Genomic DNA, 25,465 nt, shown 5'->3' with positions numbered 1-25,465 from the left:
ATCATTTGCCCCACCTGCAGTACACATGGTTTTGCCCTTTAGAGAAATATTTTGCTTTTGAGATCCTGAAAAAATCTATACATAGCCTGGATTCATGTTTTAGGTGATTCTCTGGCTGTAGGATTACAAGTGAAGGGTGGTTAACTGTGCACCAAGTATATTGTGCGGAACTAGCGGCTGCACTTATAGGGAAACCGCTCCGATGGTATTGGTTAATATGAGCAAACAATTGGATAGCGCTGCACTCCGCTCTTTTGTGGTTGTGTGTTCAGAACTATCAACAATGCGGTGTAATGGGTAAAACAAGGTTTACCTTATAAAACACTACACAATCCTGCATAAATGATGCAATGCAGGGGTACAATTTTGGTTGTACAATTTGATTGGGTACAATTAAATTGGATATAAGGTTTGCTATAGGGTGAACCCTGGACCAACCAGGCATAGATAGATGGTATTGCATGGTTTGTGCCACCACAGTCACTAATGGCAACATCACTTTAGGATCCAGCAAGAGAACCCCAGTCCATCATGCTACCACCTCCATTGTTTCCAGCTGGTGTTGCACACTGAGGAACCATGCCTACTCAATGGAATACAAAAGTCTTAATGTGATGAAACCATGTTTTGTCCACAAGACCTCATTCTCGTAGTCTGTAGTCCAGTGGCAACCTTCACCCAGGCAAGCCTCTGTTTATTATTTTGCCATCACTGCAATGGCTTCTTACAGTCATTCAACCTGTCCAACATGCAGCTTGAAGCATTCTCTTCATAGCTAAAACAGACCTGATAACTTCAACCAGTTTTAGTATGAGCTGCTGTATTGTGAAATTCCTTTCATGCAAGCTGTTAACGCTCAGAAAATTGTGTTTGATGAGGCTTTAGACCAGGGCTGATTAGTTCACGTATTCCAGGCCACCAAGCTGGTGCCACATTTTCAAACACATGGTGCATTCATTCCTGACCAACACTGATCCACAGGTGGTCAGGAAAACATGAATTGTTGGTAGATCGAGGACTAATTTGGCCACCCCTGCTTGAGACCACTTCCTGTCAAAGTTCAAGCCAGTTTCCAATTTGAAAACCTTTTGCTCAATATGCAGGATCTGTGGAGTTTGAGAACAGGGGTAGTTCTAGACTTTTCTTTTGAGGGGAGTGGGGGTTTAAGAATTAATCCAGACTTCTGCTCTACAAATTATTACTCCCACTTCTTTCCTTTGTCATTTACAGTCTCAATTATTATAGTCCATGCCCATCCCAACACAATAGGATATAACCAATTAGCCAAGGGGTTCACCCCTCATTGCCTCTACACCCTTCTATGCTACGCTGCGCTCTATAAAGTCATTTGCTGGCGTCTATATTATAAGTATTATGTACAAAAATACATAGGGCGGTATTCAATGTTTTTTTCACCGTGTGCAGCAAATCCTGTTTAGGATTCGCTGCACATTCGCAGGGTTCCAGAGGGCTGCAGCATTCACTGCCAGCCCTCCCTGTCACCCTATTCAACGCTGCAGGGGCTCACTGCCCCTGATGGCGAATTATTTTAACCCCTGAGCTGGGGGACAGCGGGAGGCAGGGAGATGTAAGCCTCCCTGCCTGCCCCAGAATTTGTGGGGGAGAAGGAGAAGGAGGGCTCCCCCCCCCCCCCTTTTATTTTAAAAGATCACTTTCCAGTTCACCTTAAAAAGATGTCGTATGCAAAACGGTGAATCATGGCGAAAATCAGAGAGAAAGCAGTTCTCCATCCTAGCATTGACTACACTCTCGGCAAATCCCAGTGAAAACCCCATTGAAATACACCAGCGAATTGCAGCAAGCATGAAACGGCATTCACTGGTCGTTTTCAGCGAATATTGAATAGGGTGAATCAGGTTTTCAGTGTAAAGGAGTGAAAACAGCCCAAAATTGCCGAAAAAAAACGGTGAATCGGGAGCATTGAATACTGGCCATAGTGTTTTATGCCTGGAATTTATGGGTCACTTATTATACAATAGGTTTACATATTATATTAGTATTATTTACTAGGTGGCCCGTGCTAAAATTTCACATGCAAATAAAATGAGTTTTATGGCGAGGTTAGTGGTTTGTAATGAAGAAAGGATGAAAGAAGAACCGGTTAATTTGTAGCCATTTGGAGTAGCCGAGCAAAACTAATCATCTTAAGGGGCCTACAATGGGGAGATGCTGAAGCATTTAGCAGAGAACTTAGGGGTAGGTTTATTAAGATCGGTGAAGTGATAAATTGTCTGGTTTTTATCACCAGCCAATCAGCTCTTACCTGTCATTTTTCAAACCAAGCCTGTAACTTCACACTTAGGAGCGGATTGGCTGGTGATAAAAACCAGACACTTTATCACTTCACCGAGCTTAATAAATCTGCCCCATAATCTTTAAAATGGTACCTCATTTATCAATTTTGGTTAAGTATGAAGAGAGAAAAAGAGATAGTCAATTTCGCATGGGCCACTTAGTAGGTTTTATTTCTTTTTCCTTCAATTTTAGGCATACTTCCGGAGGAGTCCTTCCCCTCTTACTAAAGAAGAGGGGTCTGGGTCTCTGGGCAACCTGTCTGCAGAGATAGAGAAGGACATGTCAGGGCTTGTGTTGCGATCCCCACTGCTGGCTGCACCTGTGGTCTGGAAGGTAAGCAGCCTTTCTTCCCGCAGCCTTTGTATGCCTCTACTCTTATAGTCTCCATCAGCGGCTTTGTAAACAGGGATGTGGCAAGGGCGTGAGGTCAGTGTGCGCTCATCCTGCTGCAGCTGCACGGAGCAGTGCTGCCATCGGCCAGCCTCCAACTGGGGCTGCGGCTGAGCAGCCTCTGTTTTAGAAATCAGGTGGCGGGAGGCAGCGCCTGCACCGCGGTCTGGTAGCAGCACTGGTGGCAATGTACCAGTGCAGCTAGTCTTATTAGTGTGTGGCACCAGCCATGTTTTTCATACACTAAGCGTATCCGGGGCAGCGGGAATGTGGAGGGGGCGGAGCTTACTGCACCAAAGTCAATTTATAAAATTCAACTGCAGCGCTGAGCAGCGAGAACCACCCATCAGAAAAGTGCTCCCAGGCAGTCATCATAAACTAAAAGGAAGCCACTCAAAGCTCCAAACGGAGCCTGCGGTCTGAGCACAATACAATGTGGCCACCCGAGTCTGACCATAGGCCCAACCTGCAGTTGCTGTTGTACTGGGGGTGTGGGGGGAATCACCTGTTCGCCTCTCCTAGTAGGTGAAATAATGGTTACTCAATGTGTGACACCAGTTGCTAAATATGGAGAAGACAACTTACCCACTGTTTGTGGCTTTTTTGCTAGACCCAGAGTCTATGACAGTGACTGGCACCCAGAACATAAGGGGATACCAAAGCAATTTATGCATATTTGGTATATCTTGGGTCCTATGTCAGAACTACCTTCAGGAAAAGTAACAAAATGGTATGCTTCAGATCATGGAATGGCCTGCACAGGCTCCAGATGGAAAACCCCTTAAACTAATTTGAGAATATTATTATTACTATAATTTATTTATATATAGCGTCACAAGGGATCTGCAGCACCCAGTTACAGAGTTCATAAACAAGTGAACAAAACAAGAAAACAGTGACTTACAGTTCAAGACACCATGGGGGAAATTTACTAAAGGAAATTTGTAAAAAAATAGGTGTATTTGTATCCAGAAATACACTTATTTTTGACATTTACTATCCCTAAAATATGGCAATTCGTAGTCGTATTGATATGCTTTCAATACGACTACGAATTGAAATATTTTCGGGATAGTAAATGTCAAAAATAAGTGTATTTCTGGATACAAATACACCTATTTTTTTACAAATTTCCTTTAGTAAATTTCCCCCTATATGACATGTACAGGGTATACAGACATAGCTGCATCAGCAGACAATACTGAAATAAGTATTAGGGTGGTGTTAAACCAAGGGATTAGATGCCAACTAAGGAAGCATGGAGATGGTTCAGATAATATCTCTGGTACAGCATATACCCCTGTCTGTCTAAACCTCCCCTTTAGAATGTAAGCTCTCACGGGCAGGGCCCTCTCTCCTCATGTGCCTTTCTTAGAATATATAAACCACTGCCACCCTGATAATTGCTTCAGTGCCCTGTCCCCTGATGCAACTATCCGTATTAACCATGTACTTGTCCTAAACTGTCTTGTAATGTAATTTGTTTTGTGTTTGCTTATAACTATACTCTGTAAAGCGCTGCGGAATTTGTATGCGCTATATAAGAAACTGTTAATAAATAATAAAAGGAAGGAAGGGCACATGAGGGAAGAGGGCCCTGATCCTGAGAGCTTACATTCTAAAGCAGAGATTAACTGGAGAAAAGGGTGGAAGCAAAGCAAGTGTTGAGAACAACTTCCTGAACAATACTTTATTTCCATTGTAGAAAGAATGCCACAAGGGCGTCTGGTGGTTAGATCTGCAAAAGGTGGCAACTTTGAAGAGTCAAAACTTCCTCAGATTAAAAAAGTGCTAAAGTCAAGTTACACTCTTCCTTACATTGCACAAGTCAACATGGGAAAATGTTACATAGGAGTCCACCACTTCTTGTTTATGCCACTGGGAACCTAAGCTTGATGGTGTCCATTAAGTACAACTCATCTCCCACCAGAATACTTCAGCTATATGCAAAAACAAGACAATTAGGGGAGAGCAATAAAACCACCCTCATCATAACCCCTTAAATTCTAGGACACAATTGTTAATCTGACCATTGTACTAGAACAGAGGTTCTCAACTTCTAAGTCCCTGAGTCATGCTTTGTAGAGTTATTTAGTTGTGCACAGGTGGATTAATCTACTTTGCTGACCAGTAATTATCCAACCAGTTTCTGCAGAGAGAAATCCAGAAAGCATGACCTGTTGGAGTACTGGAGAGCCACTGCACTATAAGAACCACTATCACATTAGGCAAGAAGTCCAGAAAGTTAATAGTTTTCACATTTTTCAGCCATATGTATAACATTCCAGACCATAGACAGTTATTTTATTTGATCAGTGTGAAATATGTCCACCGCTCCTTTTTTACCTTGCCCTTTCCAATCTGGTCACACGATTAAACTGGATGGATGACTAAAGCTGCCCATATACGGTCCGTTTAACGGATCCGTTTGGGACTTAAATAGTACACATCGCATCGCATGCCTTGTGCATGCAATGCGATCTGATGCGATGTGTAGCTAGTACAAAAAGTATGTGCAGCACATACTTTTTGTACCGTACTGTGAGATGCGCTGGAGCGCGTATGGGCTCCTTTAGTGATAAATAAGGAATTTGGTACTTACCGGTAATTCCCTTTCTCCGAGGCAGCAGGGGACACTGCAGTCTACACGTGTGGGATAGTGTGGGTGCATTGGAGGAGTCGGCACTTTAAGAAATTTGAATACAGCTGGCTCCTCCCCCCGCTATCCCCCAGCAGACTCCAGTCTTAGAAACTGTGACCGAGAGAGGATAGGGGCCAGGGCTCGATCCCTGGAACAGAGGAGACACTTCGCAGAAGAGAAAGATTAGCAAGAATAACTCATAACAAGAATTCACAACTTGCAATCGGCAAACATTCAATGTTAAAGTAAAACAACTTGTAAGATGGCAGGAATAAAGCGCTGGGAGGGCGTGCAGTGTCCCCTGCTGCCTCGGAGAAAGGGAATTACCGGTAAGTACCAAATTCCTTATTTCTCCTCCCAGCAGCAGGGGACACTGCAGTCTACACGTGTGGGATAGTACCAAAGCACTAAACCCGGGAGGGAGAGCGCTGAGAATCCTGCAAAACAGCTCTGCCGAAAGATGCCTCCTCACTGGCAAAGCTGTCAAACTTATAGAACTTGGCGAAGGTGCTAGCACCTACCCAAGTGGCCGCCCTACAAACCTGTGTGAGCGAAACACCTCTGGCCGCAGCCCACGATGTGCTTACGGCCCTTGTTGAATGGGCGGAAATCCCTGAAGGGAGGACTTGGTTAGCCCTAGCATAGGCCTCCTTGATTGTGAGGCACAACCACCGAGCCAGCGTCTGCTTGGACGCCGGCCAACCCTTCTTTCCTGCTCCATACAACACGAAAAGACTATCCGTCTTTCTCCACGATGTCGTTCTGGAAACGTAGATACGCAGAGCGCGCACCACGTCCAAGGATTTCATATCTCGCGAAAGGGCTGGAACCACAATAGGCTGGTTCACGTGGAACGAAGAAACCACCTTCGGAAGGAAACCCTGGCGAGTTCTGAGTTCCGCCCTGTCCTTGTGGAAAACCAGAAACGGGGAACGACAGGAAAGAGCCCCAAGCTCCGACACCCTGCGGGCCGAAGCCAGCGCCATCAACATGACCGTCTTCCACGTCAAGAACCTTAGATCCACCGAGTCCAAGGGCTCAAAAGTATCAGATCTCAGGAATTTCAGAACCAACTCCAAATCCCATGGCTCTGAGGGCGGAACGAAGGGAGACTGTATGCGAACAACCCCCTTTAAGAAGGTCTGTACCTCTGGAATTAGAGCCAGTCTTCTGTGAAAAAACACCGATAGGGCAGACACCTGGACCTTCAAAGACGCCAGTCTGAGACCCTTCTCTAAACCCGATTGTAAGAACTCCAACAAACGGGAAATATGAAACACTGCCCTTGGCACTGATCTAGCTTCGCACCAGGCTATGTAGGATTTCCAAATCCTGTGATAATGAGAAGCGGTCACCTCCTTCCTAGCTTTCAGCATAGTTGGAACTACAGACTGCGGTATTCCACATCTCCTTAACAAGTCGGCTTCAACAGCCACGCCGTTAAACGTAGAGACTCTAAGCCGGGGTAGATGAATGGTCCTTGTTGTAGAAGATCCTGTCTGAGTGGGAGGCGCCACTGCACATCCGCCTGAAGAAGCTTGAGGTCCGAATACCAGGCCCGTCTCGGCCAGTCCGGGGCAATCAGAATTACTGAAGCGGACCCTCTTTTTATGCGCTTGAGCAGTCTTGCTATGAGTGGAAACGGCGGAAACGCATATATCAGCTGGAAATCCCATGGGATGGAGAATGCATCCCCCGCCAGAGCTTCCGGATCCCGAGACCTGGCACAATACCGAGGTACCTTCCGATTCAACCTGGAGGCCATCAAATCCATCCGAGGCATGCCCCACCGGACCGTCAACTGATGAAAAACCTCCGGATGAAGGGCCCACTCTCCCGGGTGGAAGTCCTGTCTGCTCAAATAATCCGCCTGCCAATTCTCCACGCCCGGCAGAAACACCGCAGAGAATCGAGGGACAAACGCCTCGGCCCATTCCAAGATAGGACGCACCTCGCGCATGGCCGCACGACTTTTGGTTCCTCCCTGTCGATTTATGTATGCGACCGCAGTCGCATTGTCCGACTGGACTCTTACCGGACGTCCCCTGAGCAAGTTGTGTGCCTGACCCAAAGCCAACCTGATTGGAAGGCTTGCCTCCTGAGCCGACCACCGGCCCTGAAAAGTCTGGTTGAGAACAAAAGCTCCCCAGCCCCTGAGGCTGGCGTCGGTGGTCAGTATCGTCCAACTGCATGGACTGAAACTCCGTCCCTGGAGCAAATTGGGAGTGTGAAGCCACCATTGAAGTGACTGAGGAGCTGCTCTTGACAGGGTAATCTTCCCGTGTATCTGTAGATGCGACCCTGACCACTGTGACAGTAGGTTCCATTGGAACGTTCTGGTATGAAATCTGCCATACGAGATGGCCTCGAAAGAGGCTACCATCATCCCCAGCATCTTGGTGCACAACAGGATCGAAACTCTGCCGGGAGCTAGGACCTGTCGTACCTTTGACTGCAGCGCAGCGATCTTGTCCATTGGAAGAAATACCGCCTCCTGCTCCGTATCCAAAATAAGGCCCAGAAATTGAAGCCTCTGTGTTGGATTGAGTTGAGACTTGCCGAAGTTCAAGATCCAACCATTTTGGACCAGAAAAGAACATGTGGCCAGAGCGTCTGCTATCAATTTGTCCTGAGAAGAAGCCTTTATCAAGAGATCGTCCAGGTATGGGATGATCATTATCCCCTGTAACCTGAGTACCGCCACCATGCAGGCCATGATCTTGGTAAAGACCCTGGGAGCGGACGACAGGCCGAAGGGCAGAGCCCTGAACTGGAAATGAGAAGCCTGTATTGCGAACCTTAGAAACCTCTGGTGAGGTTTCCAAATAGGGACGTGCAAATAGGCGTCTTTTATGTCTAGCGACATAAGGTATTCTCCCGGTTCCAGTGATGCAATCACGGACCGTATGGACTCCATCTTGAACCTGTTGTAACAGATGTATTGATTTAAATCCTTGAGGTTTAGGATAGGCCTTACGGAGCCGTCCGGCTTGGGGACTACGAACACATTGGAGTAAAACCCCTGTCCCCTCTGATGTTCTGGCACAGGTATTATTACAGAAGCGTCCAAAAGCTTTTGAACTGAATCCTGTAAAGCCTTTTTTGTCTGATCCAGCTTTGGAAGGCCCATTGGAAAGAATCTTACTGGAGGTGGCGCTGAAAATTGAAGTCTGTATCCCTGTGCAATAATTTGCAAGACCCACTCGTCCCTGCAGTGAGTCTCCCAAACCTGAGGGAACAACAACAGACGAGCGCCCACCCTGGATTCTCCCACTAGAGCCGGAAGACCGTCATGCCACGGTCTTGTCGGAAGCCTTGGGCTCCTGGCGACGTGCTGGAGCAGCAGCGGCCGCTGCTGTTCCCGCCCCTCTACCTCTGCGGCCTCTAAAGGCCGTAAAACCTCCTCTGGGCCTGCCTCTAAAGGCAGAGGAGCCTCGAAAGGACCGAAAGGACTGAGTGAGGGACCGCCTCTTAGGCGGAGGAGCGGCTGTAGGTAAGAATGTAGACTTACCCCCCGTGGCCTGGGAGATAAGTTTATCGAGCTCTGGCCTGAAAAGCATATCCCCTGTGAACGGCAAGGCTTCAACAGCTTTTTTAATTTCAGCCTCAGCCTGCCATGACCTCAACCAGACCGACCGTCTGGCTACCACAGCTGACGCAGAAATTCTGGCTCCTAGAGTCGAAATGTCTGCCGCTGCCTCACCTATGTACGTTGAAGCATCCCTGATGCCTTCCGCCATAGGCAACAAATCTGCCACAGGCATATTTTGCTCCAGACCAGCCACAAGATCAGCAGCCCATTGCTCCATAGCCCTGGCCACCCAAGCAGAGGCCAAAGCAGGACGCAAAAGGACCCCTGCCGTGGAATAAATGGTCTTTAGTGAACAATCTAAACGCCTATCCTGCGCCTCCTTCAAAGAGGCCACCCCGGGGACAGGCAGCGTGGCTCGCTTAGATAACCTGGATAGCGAGATATCCGGAGTGGGAGGAGTCTCCCACTTGGTCCTGGATTCAGGAGAGAAAGGATATAGTGTCCTTAGGCGAGCTGACACCTGGAATTTCCTATCCGGACACTTCCATATAGAGGGGAGAGGAGAGTCTAATTCCTCCGAATCCGGAAAACACAACTCTTGTCTTTGAGAGCGTCCAAAAATGGACACCTGGGGAGTAACCTCAGGCTTCTCTAATTTCAGAGTGGACCTAACAGCTCTAATAAGCCCCTCCACACCCTGTGATTCATCCTCCCCTACCTCCAAGGGTTGGATATCCTCCACAGGGGGAAGAACCTCTCCTTCCTCTATAATATAATCCTCATGGTCTGAATCATCAGCCAAAAACAGAGAGGGCATAGCCTTTCTTTTAGTTACAGCAGCAGGCGAAGGTCTTCTAGCAGGACCTGCCATAGACTGAGTCAAAGAGTCCACTGACTGAATTAAGGATTGAGCCCAAGCAGGCTCTGCAGAGGTCAATCTAGAGAGCTGAGTCTGAAACACCTCTCTATCCTTCCTAGAGGCAGCCATTTCAGCATTCAGATTAGACAGCAGTGATTGCAGCACCTCTGAGGAAACAGCAGGTGTCTGCCCAGGTGCTGCAGGAGCAGCAGTAATTTGAGAAGCCTTATAGCAAATCTCACAGAGGGAACACCCTCTAACATGTTGTGTGTATTGCTGCTTACAGCTCTTGCAGGAATAAACCTTCAAAGCAGCCTTAGATGAAGTTGCTTTTCCTGCCATCCTGCCCAGTTAATGTAACAATACTGACAGACACACAACACCAGTCACACAAGAACACCCCAAATACAGCCCAACAGCAGGGAAATACCCAGTAAAGTAGCCCTGAAGTCTGGCAAGTTACAGGGGAAGAGGAGCCAATTAATAACCCCCGATTCTTGTGTGTGTAATGTACCCCTTAAGACTTACAGTGTCCCTGTAGTCCGCTGGGGAGCGCTGAGCTGCACAGGTAACAGAGGTCCCGTTCTGTACAGCAACTGCAGAGAGAGAGCACCGCAAACACCACCTCACAGCTCCAAAGCTCAGAGATAAGAGAGAGAAGCAAGCTCCGCCCTCCTCTCTTACGCTGAGGCGCGAAAACCAAGCCCGCCCCAAACAGCCGGCATACTGGAGGGTGCGCTAACGTCACCACCGCGACTCAGCTCTCTCTGCCACCGACCATCGCGCTTAATGGCCGCCCCCTGTCTGGCGCGCAGCGCCCTTACATGTCACCGGCGTCCCTGGAGTTCGGGGGAGATAGCCCAGGACCCGCGACGCACACCGCATGCAGCTGCGGGCGGGTCCCCGGAACGGAGGCTCCGGTGGCTGGACAGTGGAGGGAGGCTGCATGCAGGCCCGACCATGTCCCTCCAGGGTCCCACGTCGCAGACAGGCATTCCCAGCCTGTCTGTGTCCAAGCATATATAAAAAAAAAATAAAAAAAAAAAAATGAAAAGCCTAATCTCCTTAGGAGACATAGCCCGGGAGTCCGACTCCTCCGGGCACTTTTTCTAAGACTGGAGTCTGCTGGGGGATAGCGGGGGGAGGAGCCAGCTGTATTCAAATTTCTTAAAGTGCCGACTCCTCCAATGCACCCACACTATCCCACACGTGTAGACTGCAGTGTCCCCTGCTGCTGGGAGGAGAATTGTTTCCAGGGTGGGTATGTGGATTCATAAAGCAAACTATTTACCTTTCCAGCTACTGATTCTCCATCGTAGAACAAGAAGTGTTTTTCAATGTTGCCTTCTTCAGTTTTAATCTCAGATACCTTCCTTGTTTCAGCATCATTGAGCACAACTTCAATCTCACAAATCGGACCAAACAAACCACTTAGAAAACTCTGCAGAAAATAAAAATGTTTATATATTATAGTGTGAGGGATTTTAAGATTCAAAGCATTTCAAGTCAGCTGATTAAGGAAGGAAAAAAATAGTCAAAGAAATTAGAACATTGATGAAAGTCACTATTAACCCTTTCACATTGCACTTCTAAGCCTAGGTTATTGCCAGGTCGACCCTGGTCAAGGTGAATAACCCGTTTTGAGCAACCCACGTCTCCTTGTGTATAATGGGTGACCCAGGTTAAGTGTGAATAGGTGGGACCCAGGTTGGAACAGAGTTTAAAATTCCAGGCCAGACACTTGTATGCAATATGATACTGCTATAAGATTAATGGCTGTTATTTTTCTCGAAGAATGTTAAGACTTACACATGCAGAATGTCTGCTTCATTCTACACACATTTAATAAAGTCTTACAATAGGAATTTAAAAAAAATCAAATAGAATTGATTTAAGCTTTAATATAGTGTTTATTCTAGCACCCGCTATCTTTGAAAACCCATGCAGTTCCTGTCCGCTGCCTGGGGTGTCGCTGTCTGCTGTGGTGTTTCTACCACAGTTCTGGTTTGCATATCAGCGCTGATATACAGACCACAATGTGCTAGAAGCACTACAGCAGACAGCGACACCCCAGGCGGGGAAGAGGAACTGCATGGATTTTCAAAGATGGCGGGTGCTAGAATGAACACTTAATACTGTACATTTGGATGTGTTTTTTTTTTTTTTTTACGGATATTCATTGAATACCTGAAGTAGGTGCATAATTACAATAGTCAGCAAGCAAGGATGACATGAAAGCAACATGAAATAGCATCCTATGGAAAAAGTGACTGTAGTCTAGTTAACCCTTCAGTACTGAATCAGAACCACATATTACCAACTGAAAGTGACATACACAGGCTATAATGAAGAGGATTAGTGTCTGCAATAATGGTGCAATGTCATGCTCAGGCTTGCATCTGTGGGGAAGGGAGTTACATTTCAGGAAGAGAGAGCAGACTACAATACAAATAGGGTTTGAATGTTCAGTGGGAACATTTTTAATGGATTTTTATAGCACTATACCGAGAATATTTAATCAAGCATATCAGTCCCTGCCCCACTGGAGCTTACAGTCTACATTACTTACCACACAAACAGGCAGAAACACACACACTAGGATCCATTGTTGTTAAGAGTCAATAAGTTACTAGTTTTGTACTAGTAACTGTGTGATTATTTTCACCATCGGGTGTATTCTTGGAATATCTTGACTCCATCAATCCCTACCTGTCATCAGTTCTTTTTGACCTATATGACATTGGTATTATAAAAGCATATACCAAACTTTTTTTTCTGGTATGTTTCTCTTGCATACAGTATCTCATCCATGAAAATTGGACCACTGTGAGGAGCGGTTATGGTATAAATGATAGATTGACTCTAGGTCAACAGTCATTACGTCGACCAATAATAGTCGACAGTGCGTAAGTCGACACTTAAATGGTCAACATACTCAAGGTTGACACAGGCAACAGATCAACATAAACATAGTCAACACTGAAAAGGTCAACACAAGTTATTCGTGTCTATGTCGACATGGACAAGTGTAAGTGTACCGCTGCGCTCGCCATGCTTTGGGCACAGTGCCTCGCTTGGTACACTATTTTATTCTCACTCTATGGGGGGTATGCAATGTGCCACCGCTGTTTCAGATGTGCCTGTTTCAGGGCAGAACGGGCACGACTTCAGAAGCTGTCGGGCCCGTGATCCAGGCCGCAGATCGACAATCCACGGCCGTTTTCGTGGCCACGCCCCCTTTGCGCACATCGGCAGACGGGACATTGAATCCCATCTGTCCTTATGCGGTCGATCTGACCGCAAACGGGCCAGGATCACGGCTGTTGGCGGGGATCGACAGCCGTGATCCCAAATTGCATACCCCTATGTCCACTTGGATGGTAAAGAATGAACCAAGTCGGTCTAAACAAAAAAAATTATATATGAAAAACTCATGTCGACCTTCTGTCAATGTCAGCCATTTAAAAGGTCGACTTACCCACTGTCAACCATTAGTGGTCGACCTAGAGTCAATGTATCATGAGTCCAGATACCGTGAGGAGCAATGCTACACAAACTTTTTTTTTTTTAATTATTGCCACCAACTGTTGACGCAAGTTACACCCATCCTTTTTTTCCTTGCAGGGGAAGGCAAATGACACGGTAAGATATGCATGACAGATCTTCTGTACCTAAAACTTTGCTTATATACATAGGGAAACCTTCTGCAACACCTAGAGCCTACTGTAGTACTTTTTTCATCTGCAGCAGTGGATGTTAAGATGAAAAAAAGGCCTGGAGTGCCAAAAAATTAGGCACTGGAGCTGGGGGCACAGCTAGAGGTATCAGAATGGGGTGCAGGAGAGATACCTCTGGTAGCCAAGTACACAGCTACAGGCTGCCTACTGCTTCAGAACACAACACTCATACACTAAGGCCAGTATTCAATACTTCAGGTGAGCTGTGACAGCGAGCAGTGCTGCCTGCTCGCTGTCACAGCTCGTAGGGTCAGTATTCAACTGACCCCCTGCACACGCCGATTAACCTCCACGCCGATTCCCCCTCACTCCATTTTTGGAGCGAAGGGAAATCGGCGTATGTGGCCGCTAAAACAGCGATGCTCACAGCTAAATACAGCGGGCTCCCTGCATAAGTCACAAGCCTCGCTGTTTGGGGGAATCCTTGCCCCGGAACATTGAATAGAGTGAGTGGCCGGCCTGTGGGTTAAACAGCGAGGATCACTTGTTTTCTGCGATCCCCGCCGTTTAACCCTCTAGCTGGCCGCATTGAATATGGACCATATTATGAACCACTGCTGACGTCTAGGACTTCAGTAAAGTACACTTGGTATATCGCTGGACTGTGTAAGCAATATTTATTCACCATGCAAGCTAACATCGGGATAGTGTTCATTCTAGCACCCGCTATCTTTGAAAACCCATGCAGTTCCTGTTCCCTGCCTGGGGTGTCACTGTCTGCTGTGGTGTTTGTAGCACAGGTCTGGTTTGCATATAAGTGCTGACATACAGACCACACTGTGCCAGAAGCACCATAGCAGGCAGCGACACCCCAGGCAGGGAAGAGGAACTGCATGGGTTTTCAAAAATAGCGGGTGCTAGAAGGAACACTATCGGGACAATGCGACCAACTCATACTTCCTAATGGGACCTACATTTCTGACAAGTCATATATGTGCTGCCTATCTAACTAAACTAGTGCATTACTGCTCATCATTAACTGTTACTACGATATCGCTAAATGTATATACTGCTAACAACTGCCTTATACCCCTTTTACACCGACCGCAAAACCTGGGTCAGCAGCGGGTCAGACCCAGGTCAGCGGCAGTGTAAATGGGTCATGCCGGGTCCCTTTACACAGGACTTCTACCCAGGTCCTGACCTGGGTTGAACACGGCTAGGACCTGGGTAGAGGGCAGTGTAAACAGGTACGCCGAGTCATCCGACCCGGCTCCCATTTACATCAATGGGGGACGTCGGATGGAGGGCACATGCAGCCAGCAGCGGCGGCAGGGAGGAGGTGAATGGATGCCGGTGTGTGGCATCCATTCAACTCACGGACGGCGGCTGGGGGGGTGCACGAGGGTTAGGTGCAGCCCAGCAGCTTACTTTGGTGTTGGGCTGCCCCCATTGCAGCGATCGGCGGTCCCAGCGGGGGCGATCATGGTCCTGGCGCTTGGAGATGATGTAATCTCCAAGCGCCGCCTCAGTCTACACTGCGGGTGGTCACCACAGTGTAAATGGTGACAATCCCGGATCCGACCTGGCTTGGATCTGTGTTCAAACTGCCGGGTCGGATCCGGGAACTTTGGTGTAAAAGGGGTATTACTAATACTGGAACATTATAATAATCATCTCACAACAACTTCATAATATGTTTCAACCTAACCAACTGCACATAGCATTGTAATTGTACAACATTGTAATCTACTACTCTCTGCTGGTGCTTACAGGATCCTTATTCTCCTAATGCACGTACACGTATGCATCCATTAGCTATATTTTTATATATGATACCTGTACTGAATTAATAAATGTTGTGAGATTTATAGAAGCTCATTTTTGGCTTGTCAAAAAGCATACGGACCATTAGACTTAATCTATACACATTTTATTATTGCAGCACTATCTCTGAAATATTTGAGGGGGAAAAAAATGTCCCCTCCCTAATCACCAGCAGCTCAGTTTTTGTTTGTTTCGCAACCTACTGGTGTGTACACACGGTGCAATTCAGGCTAATGGCCAATTTTGAAAATCTGATTTTGGCTAACTGCACTTAAAGGGGTGTACACACTGTGCAATCAGTCCCAATCGAATCACACAGCACTGTGTACACATTTGATTTAGACTATATATTAGTACAGATCTGTACTAAAGGTCCCTATGCATTAGGCCAGTGGTAGCCAACCCTAGCCTACGAGAGCTACCAACAGTTCACGTTTTCCAGACAACCTAGCTGCTGCACAGCTGCACTCATTAATCACTGACACATTTTAAAAGATACACAGATGGAGCTAATTAGCTCACTTGTGATTCGTGAGGAGACCTGCAAAACATGCTCTGTTGGTAGCTCTCGAGGACTAGGGTTGGCTACCCCAGCATTAGGCCGACTTGTCCGATGGACAAGTCGGACCTCATTTACACGGCAGCTCTCCAATTTGGCAAATGATGTGCCAAGTTTTGCATGTGATAAATCACATATGATATTATGCAATGGGAGGATGAAGAGTGGCGGGCGGGGACTCACAGAAGCGGTGAGTAAACGGTGGTATTCTCAATAAGCTAGGCAAGGGAGCCGGGAGATGAGCTGCAGAAAAAAAAATACCCATAAAAATTAATGGGAGGCTGAAACCAGCGGCCTCCCATTCTTTGTATAAGTATTTTTTTTCTGCAGCTCATCTCCCGGCTCCCCTGCCTGGCTTTCTGAGAACACCGCCGTTCGGCTCCCCCCGCCCATGTCCGCTCACTGCTTCTGTGAGTCCACCGCCCACCACTCTTCATCCCCCCGCCCGGCTCTGGGCTGCACATAAGCCCGTCCGACCTCCAGACACTGATCCGACGCGCACGGGACCGTGCATCGGGTCACATGCAATGTCAAAACATGAGATTTGGCCCTATCCATCGGAACAAATCTCACTAGTGTATGAGATTTAAGCACCCCATCCACTACGCAGACATATCTGAAGCTACATTACTCTTCAGATTTCCCTTGAACTCTCCCAGATATCTGATCTGACCCTGGGCTAATTTGTCACTATTCACTTTCAGGACTGGTCAATTGCGTCCCTCCAGATGCTGATGAACTACACATCCCAGGATGCTTTGCATTAGTTTTGCTATGTGGCCATGCTGAAACTGATGCAAGGCATGCTGGTATGTGTAGTTCAGTACTTGTGTAGTATCACGGCTCCCACGATGGGCATCGTATACGGAAAAATCGCATCGCATGCGATCGCATGAGATTGCATGCGATCTGATGCGATGTCATTTTTCACTGAAATTATGGACATGAGTTGAAATCATGTAAAATGCACCCCAAATGTAATTTTTCACACTGTACCACCCCCACTATCAATGCCAACCCGAAGCGTGGCGAGCGCTGCGAGCCCGCGAGGGGCGGCGGTACGCGTCCTACAACCTTTTCATACCCCCACTATCCACGTCGGCGTGGAGTTGAGAATAGAAAGTGTGGCGAGCGCAGCGAGCCACCGAGCCCAAAGCGTGGCGAGCCCCGCGAGGGGACACGGATACCTGTGAAGCCCGCGAGGGGACACTGATACCTGTGAAGGTATCCGCGTCCTCTCGCTGCGCTCACCACACTTTCTATTCTCAACTCCACACCGACGTGGCTAGTGGGGGTATGAAAAGGTCGTAGGACGCGTACCGCTGCGCTCGCCACGGGTTGGCGTTGATAGTGGGGGTGACATTTGACATTTGGGGTGCATTTGACATTTGGGGTGCATTTTACATGATTTCAACTCATGTCCATAATTTCAGTGAAAAATGACATCGCATCGCATCAGATCGCATGCGATCTCATGCGATCTCATGCGATCGCAAGCGATGCGGTCGCATGCGATTTTTATCAAAAATGCATAAAAGCACGGTAAAATCGCATCGCATGCCACTACATATGGCATGCGATGGGGGCCGTGATACTACACAAGTACCTGTAGTTCATTTACATCTGGAGGGCCGTAATTGCCCAGCCCTGCTTCAGATACATCTGGTCTGACTCAGACCTATGATAAACTCCTGACAGCTTCAGCTCAGACGGATCTTTAATTCAGCACCAATTATTTTTTTGTTAGATGAATCTGTGACTCCGCACATCTGATGAAGCAGAGATTTGGCCTTTTTTCGGCAGATTGGTCTGTCAGATCCATCTGAATCTGACTAGTGCATGGGAACCGTAGCAAGAAAAAAGGTGGCAACCTGGGATGTGTCATTTCACAACAGCTCGAGAGCCGCAGGATGTCCAGGCCTGTTCTAGGAGATGGTGGCATCATCATTCCTGCACACTGGCACTCAGCTGCCTCACCCCCACCAATACCAACCACTGGCACTCAGTTGCCTTGCCCCATCACTGACACTCAGCTGCCTCACCTCCATCACTACCCAGAACTGGCAGTGCCCACAAGACACTACACTCTGGTTTGCTTGTCTGTAAGTACAGCTCCTGTAGCAAAGCATTCAGTGCAACACACAATCACACCTACCTACATGCATGCATGCGTACAGTGCAACACACAATCACACATACATACAGTGCAACACACACACACATACATACATACATACATACATACATACATACATACATACATACAGTGCAACACACAGATAGATAGATAGATAGATAGATAGATACATACATACATACATACATACATACATACATACATACATACATACAAACACGCACGCACACAGTGCAACACTGACAGGAGCTGCTGGTGAACTATATGTATTAAAGCTTTGTACAGCGAGCCAGGGTGGCTAGAAGAGATGTCCCCGGGTCACCAGTGGAAGTTGCACAGAACTTAGTGACACGGGGTACAGAGGCAGTGACAGCCCAGGCCGGTGGCCCGCCCCATGGTAGGCCCTGATGGATAACCAGCCTGTCGTATCCCGGAGGCTGGTGTGCAGGTGTTCCACCTCGGGCTGGGCAGCCTCCCCACCTTCCACTGATCTCCGCGTACTCACCATGTTCTCCCACCGGGCCGGACCCTCCGCAACTACCGACCAGCTCCACCCGCCGTGCCAGTCACGTGACTCCGGAGGGGCGGCGACCGCCTGACGCCACGAGATGCGTGTGACCGGTCAGCTGACCTGCTGCTGCTGCTGCTGCTGCTCGAACCCGGGTGATGTAAACACCCACAGCGCCGCTGCCGGGGGAAGGGCTGCAGCAACAGCAATACCTCCCTGTGCCGGCCGCCGGCGCCCTCATCCCGGCTCATAGGACCAGGCCAGCAGCTGCGAGCACTGTATGAGGGAGAACATGCACAGTGTACTACTGGCGGTACACGTCACATCACGCAGGACAGAAATGTAGGGCTTTATGTATTAAGCATCGAAAAGCGTGGAGAAGTGGTAGAGCTGCCCATGAGGAAAAATGGTTTGGAAATGGGTAATAACTGGAACCCGACCCCTGAAGACTACACGCAGGCACTGCGTCTGCAGGGACACAAATTCAGCCAAAAGGATTGCAATATTGCATATTGGGCGGTAAGGTGCCCATGCACGGTACAATGGTGCTGTGCAATGCGATGCGCGTTCCTGTGGGCATCCCATCGCACAGCACATAAAGTCTGTGCAGCCCGTGCTTTTTAAACTGGGTCCCAATTGCATCGCTTGCAAATCACATGAAAATTGCATGCTATTTGATCGCATGCGATGCGATCTAGTTCAAAGCACACAGTGAATATTGTACCGTGTATGGGCACCTGTAGATCCCGCCCAGATTGCATTGCACATGCAATCCTATAGTAAGTTGTCCCCAAATTTGTTCTCTCTATATAAAGAAAGTCATTTAATTCGCTGTCAATAAGCACATGAATAAAAATAGCATGCCCTTTCACAGATTAAAATTCCTGATTTTTTTACACCAAAATTAAAACAAAAAAACTTTTATTGTAAAAGTTCATATTCCACTTCTCCATGAAAAGATGGAGAATTGCTACACGTAGAGACAAGCCGAAAATCACTTAGAAAGACGGCGAGAAGTGCATGTTGAATAGGGTTGCTCGCTTTTTGAGAGCAAAAGTCTCCGTCCAACGCGAGAAAAGCACAAACTCGCCATAAAACACGGAGAATTTTTCTCATTGAATACTGCCCTCTGTCTCACTCAGGCAGTGGGACATACGCTTCAGGAGGAACTCCCCAGCTCACTTTCTCAGGGAGTATCAGGGCCACTCGGTTTGGCCACGCTCGGCCTTTCATGTGTTCGGGCGCCCAAACAGATGAACGGCTGAGCATGCAAACACTAACGAGACACCCAAGTGGCCCCAAACTTCTCCATGCCACCGCAAACAGCCAAAGCCAGGAAAACCCATCACTCAATGGGTTAAGGGTCCACTTAAGGGAGTCTGTTTATTGTGTTTTATTCAGTGCTGTCGAGAGGGGGCGGGTACTTTTTACCTGTGCTAGGGTCTGTTGGAGGGTCACATACCCCTCCCCTGCTGCAGAGACCGGGCAATGGGAGTAGAGAGCAGAGGCTGCTGCAGCTTCACAGCCTCTATACCCTGCTCAGCACATGCTGCTCAGTGCCATGTGCCGAGCAGGGGAGAAAGGCAGCAACAGCCTGTGCACCAGCATGCAGCCCGCACCCCCTTTTTTTAACTGGGGCATGGCCACGCCCACTCCCATTGGCCATGCCCTCCTGTTGACCATGCTTCTTTTTTATTGGGGCCTGGCGGCGCTTTCAGCCACCCTGGTTTTATTCAGAAAGTCATAAGCTTTTCAACGACATATCACAATGTATGAAAACAAGGGGTCATCCAATTAAACCCATCTTCGAACTTAGATTGTCACTTAAGATTATAAATCGAAGATGATTAGTTAAAGCTTTCGAGAGTTATCGTAGAATATCCATACACACACGTACAAACATCATTCAATTATACTTATGTAGATACAGTAAGCTTTGCTTCTGAAGACAAGAAGATGAGTGACACTTGGCATTTTGCTGGACCATGCCTCCAATGGCGTTTTACCTTGTACAGCTTCTATAGGTGCACGATTTTTTAGGTATACTGCAGTAGACACTGCTTCTGCCCAAAATCTTTTTTCCAAGCCTGCGTCACAGCATAGTCCATGCTCTCGCAACAATTGTGCAGTTTGACACTCACTAACACCATTTTGTTCCGGTGTGTAGGCAATTGTTAGTTGAAGCATTATTCCATATTTTTTAAGGAATGCGGCTAACACTCTGTTTTCATATTCTCCACCATTGCCGAATTTCAAAAGCTTTAAGTTTCAGCCCCGTCTGAGTCTCCACCAGGTTTTTGTATTCCACAATTTTGTTGACAACTTCACTAATAAAATATACATCAGTTATTCTTGTGGCATCATCAATGAGAGACATGACATATCTGTACCCACTGATTGATACTACCTTCATTGGACCATATAAGTTGATTTGCAATAGAGCTAATGGTGTCCCTAATCTACTGATTGTTTTTCAGCGTTACGCATGGTGATCCCTGTTACCATCCCATCTAACAGTTTCTAGACATTTTCATATCTCAGATGACCAAAGCGTCTGTGCCACAGCTCCATCGATTGGTTTGAATCAGTAGCCATCATTGCAGAACACTCTTCATTGTCCAGGACATATAGTTGGTTGCACCGGGATGCTGAAGCAATTACAATCCTTCTTTTATTTTGCATCATACACTCGCCTTTTGCAAATTGAACTCTGTAACCTTGTTTCTCTAGGAAAATGAGATTACTTCCCAAATCTAGAAGTTTGGTGCTGACAATACTTAAAATCATTTTTTATATATATGTAAATTTGTATTTACAACTGCAGTTTACTAATGTGTCTGTACATACATGTTCAAGACTTAACTCTAAGGTTTCCTCACCTAAGGTGGAATAATTAGGTAAGCCTATCTAGAAGCAACTAATTCAAGTCACTGCGCTTCTTAATTAATAAAGAAAGAAAAAAATCGGTACTTGTTTCCTAGCACGGCGCCCGCGATTTTGATTGTATTGATCGCGGACACAAAAATCGCGTCGACCGCATCGCATGCCAACCAAATCTCATGCGATGCGATCGATGCAATTTTTACATTGGAATCAATGTAAAATGGTCCCTAAGACCTAATTTTACATTGATTTCAATGTAAAAAGCCCCAAAACCCCCCATTTTAATATCAAACCCCCCCTGATGGGTGAAATGGCCCTCCATTGTTAACGCCACCCCACTATTGACGCCAACCCGAAGTGTGGCGAGCGCAGCGAGCCCTCGAGGGGTGGCGGTACGCATCCTACGACCTATTCATACCCCCACTATCCACGTTGGCGTGAAGTTGACTTTATAAAGTGGGGTGAGCCCAAAGCGTGACGCGCATAACTTCACAGGTATATGCGTCCCCTCGCGGGGCTCGCTGCGCTCGCCACACTTTGGGTTAGCGTCAATAGTGGGGTGGTGTTAACAATGGGGGGCCATTAACCATGTTTTATACCCATGAGGGGGCATATACAATGACAAATTGGCCATATTGGCCCATTTCCCATTGTTCCCTATGTAAAATCCCGTTGATTGCGTCGATCGCATCGCATGCCATTATAATGGCATGCGACTGACGCGATCAACGCAATTTTAACTTTAAAACTCATTTAACATTGTTCTCTATGGGAACGCGATTTTCTCTTTTACTGGCAATTAAAGCTGGTGATTGACATAAAATCGCGTGGATCGCATGCCTTAAGTACCTTAACTTAAGGCATGCGATCAACCCCGACGGGCGCCGTGCTAGGAAACAAGTACCAAAAAAATCTTTGAGAAAGCCCCTAGTGGAGCAAAAAGCGTCATAGGTCTTTATACTGATCCAGCTGCTGTGGAGTTACAATTGCCTTCAAACCGCAGTTTGATCATCCAGCTGACAGCCGCCATTTGTGCTGTGACACGGAGGGAGAAACACCTAAAGCAGTCAGAAGAACTACAACCCTGTTGGTCGCACCAACTCCCAGGCAGATATGAGTCATCTGCCTGCCGCCCGACCGAGCACCAGCCCGTCGTTGCAACGTGGCCACTGTCCTGCTAAAAGCGCTCATGTCTGGTCCAGGATGGAGCCTCTGAGCGGGAGTAGCCCCGTGAACAGCGTCCAGGCAAGCAGCTGCGTATATCGAGACAAATTGGTACATAAACATTAAGGCTACAGAGCCGCTCACAACCTCATTTGTATATTGGAAGCCTACATATTACACTACAGCGATTTCTTCACTACAGAGTATTTCCAAAGCAAAGTTCATTAACAGCCGCTTGTTAATTAACTACACAAGATTATATGTAAACTCTGCCGATCTGGCAGCAGCGACAATGACATCAGAACACATTATCAAATTAATTATACAGCATTCCTTGCATCACGTCAAGTGAATTTAATTGTTTTTTCTATTTTTGATATTTTATACAACTTTTCTTGCGTATATTTGGAACTCTTTCTTTTTTCCTTACAGGTGGCCACTTGTGTTTTTTATTGATACATTTTAGTGGATGTGTTAAATGTATGATATTTTATAAATACTTTTGGCAACAATAAATCTACATTGTTGCAATTTATACAACCGGTGTATGACTCAGATTGATTCAGCCATTATCTATGCCCCATTTTTTTTTCTTTATTTATTAAGAAGCGCAGTGACTTGATTTAGTTACTTCTCAAATATGGCATGAATAATACATCTTGGATAACTTTAACAACTGTTTCTCCTCCAATTCTTAAACACGTGCACTGCAGGTGAGGGAAATGTAATTTGTGCAGAGAATTCAATTTGGGTGGGGTTTTACTTCAAAGTGAGATCTATGTAGCAGTGTAAAAATAAAGCAGTCAGTATTTTCCCTGCAGAGAAACAAAATAAGCCACCCAAATCTAATTCTCTCTGCAACCACCAGGAAATTAAATTCTGGCATCAGATTTTGTAACATCGCCATCACACTTTCTTTTTTTTTCCATCAATAGATTTTTATTGACACATATTTGTATATGGGGTACAGAAATGAAAAAAGGGGAGACATTAGGGGGGGGGACTGCAGTCGGGGGTAGGGGCAATACAAAACGGTAACACTTTACACACTGGGTATTATACATTGATCATATAAAACACATTAGGTCACTACACAGAGCGACTGTACATAGACATATAAATACAGAATCTATTATAAATTTAGTCTAGGGTAAGAAAGCACATTTAGACAGAGGTTTGGGATGGGGGAGGTTCTGCATCTGAATCGGGGGGCTCATTTAGGCTGAAGATAGATGTTTGTCCAGGCGTGCCTGAGGGGAAGAGTCTGGTACCCTCCCTTTCAGTTGCATAGGTGTGCCAGGGAGCCCATTTAGGGTGGGGCGAGGGGGGGTTGGGGGAGTGGGGTTGGAAGCCGGTTTCCATGAGGAAATGATGATTCATTTTTAGTATAACCTGAGGGAAGGGGGGGGGGGGAGAAGGCTGCTTCCAATGTTGAGCTAGGTTTGCCCTTGCCGCTATAAGAATGTGTCCGAGGACATATGTCTTCCCAATCGGGAGGTCTTGTGGGTATACATGGAATAAAGCTAATAGTGGGTCAGGGGGAAGGGTTAGTTGTATCACTTCAGAAATGAGGTCTCCATCACACTTTCTTATCCTCCACCTGTGCCACCACAGATGCCATGTCTTTACAGGTCCTCAATTTGTGTATTATGTTTTTGTGAACTCACTTTGGTAGGGTACCAAAGAACTGGAGAATAGCAGAGGTAGTACCAATATTCAAAAAAGGAAAAAGGGATGACCCAGCTAACTACAGACCTGTGAGTTTAACATCCATAGTGGGTAAAATATTTGAGGGATTTTATGGGATAGTATCCCAAAATATTTTGATCTTCATTTAATATTAAAAAAATAATAATAATATTAATATTTTGATCTTCAGAACTTAATTAGTATTAACCAACATTGGTTTGTGAAAAATCGATCATGCCAAACAAATTTGCTAGGCTTCTATGAGGATGTCAGAAAAAACCTTGATAATGGAAATGCAGTAGATGTGATCTTCTTGGATTTTGCTAAGGCTTTTGATACAGTGCTGCACAAGATGTTGATAAATAAAATGGAGGAACTTGGACTAGGGGTAATAATTTGTAGATGGGTAGGGAACTGGCTGTGTAATAGAGAACTGAGAGTGGTTGTGAATGGCACAGTATCAAATATGACACCAGTTCTAAGTGGAGTGCCACAGGGGTCGGTACTGGGGCCCATTTTGTTTAACATATTTAGCAATGTTTCTATCTTTGCAGATGACACAAAACTGAGCAGAGTAATTAGATCAACCGAGGATGTCTCCACACTTCAAAACGATCGTAATAAATTAGATGAGTGGGCAAAAAAAGTGGAAAATAAGGGGCAAATGTGGACAATGCAAGGTTATGCATCTTGGGAGACATAACCAATGCGCTAGCTATAACCTACAGTAAGCGGGGAGGCATTGGGTAACTTAGAAACTGAAAAAAGACCTAGGGGTCATAATTGATAGCAAACTGGGGTACAGTGCTCAATGTCACATAGCAACTAATAAGGCCAACTGGATACTAGCATGTATAAAAAGGGGTATGGAAACTAGGGACTCAAAAGTAATTATACCACTGTACAAAGCATTGGTTAGACCACATCTGGAATATGGAGAGCAATTCTGGGCCCCACACTATAAAAAGGACATTATAGAACTGGAAAAAATCCAGAGAAGAGCAACAAAGCTAATCAAGGGAATGGAGAATTTAAGCTATGAGGACAGGTTGAACAAATTGGGATTGTTTACACCAGAGAAGAGACGCTTAAGGGGGGATATGCTTAATATGTACAAATATATCAGGGGCCAATACAAGGAACTGTCAGGTGCCCTTTTTACTGTAAAGAAGGAGTCCAGGACACGTGGGTATGAGTTTAAATTGAAGGAAAGAAGATTCTGCTCCCTTAGAAGGAAACATTTTTTTACGGTCAGGGCAGCAAAACTGTGGAACTCTCTTCCT

The 25,465-nt window shown here is 46.5% G+C and overlaps 1 protein-coding gene across 1 annotated transcript in view; it reads right to left on the bottom strand.

Annotated features, from left to right (window-relative positions):
* Nucleotides 1-18,600, bottom strand: part of VPS26A (VPS26 retromer complex component A) — a 37,872-nt gene extending 19,272 nt beyond the window's left edge. Inside the window, exons 1-2 of the mRNA XM_083148950.1 lie at nt 18,444-18,600; nt 11,030-11,179 (exon numbers count right to left, since the gene is read on the bottom strand). Of these exons, the coding sequence (XP_083005076.1) occupies nt 11,030-11,179; nt 18,444-18,446 (153 nt within the window). The 5' untranslated portion in view covers nt 18,447-18,600. The remainder of the gene's footprint in view (nt 1-11,029; nt 11,180-18,443) is intronic.
* Nucleotides 18,601-25,465: the final 6,865 nt, after the last annotated feature.

The sequence above is a fragment of the Crinia signifera genome, chromosome 6 (assembly GCF_055691185.1).
Source record: "Crinia signifera chromosome 6, ASM5569118v1, whole genome shotgun sequence".
In the NCBI taxonomy this organism is placed as follows: domain Eukaryota; kingdom Metazoa; phylum Chordata; class Amphibia; order Anura; family Myobatrachidae; genus Crinia; species Crinia signifera.
The sequence above is the reverse complement of the archived record's forward strand: the minus strand, read 5'-3'. Positions and strand labels throughout refer to the sequence as shown.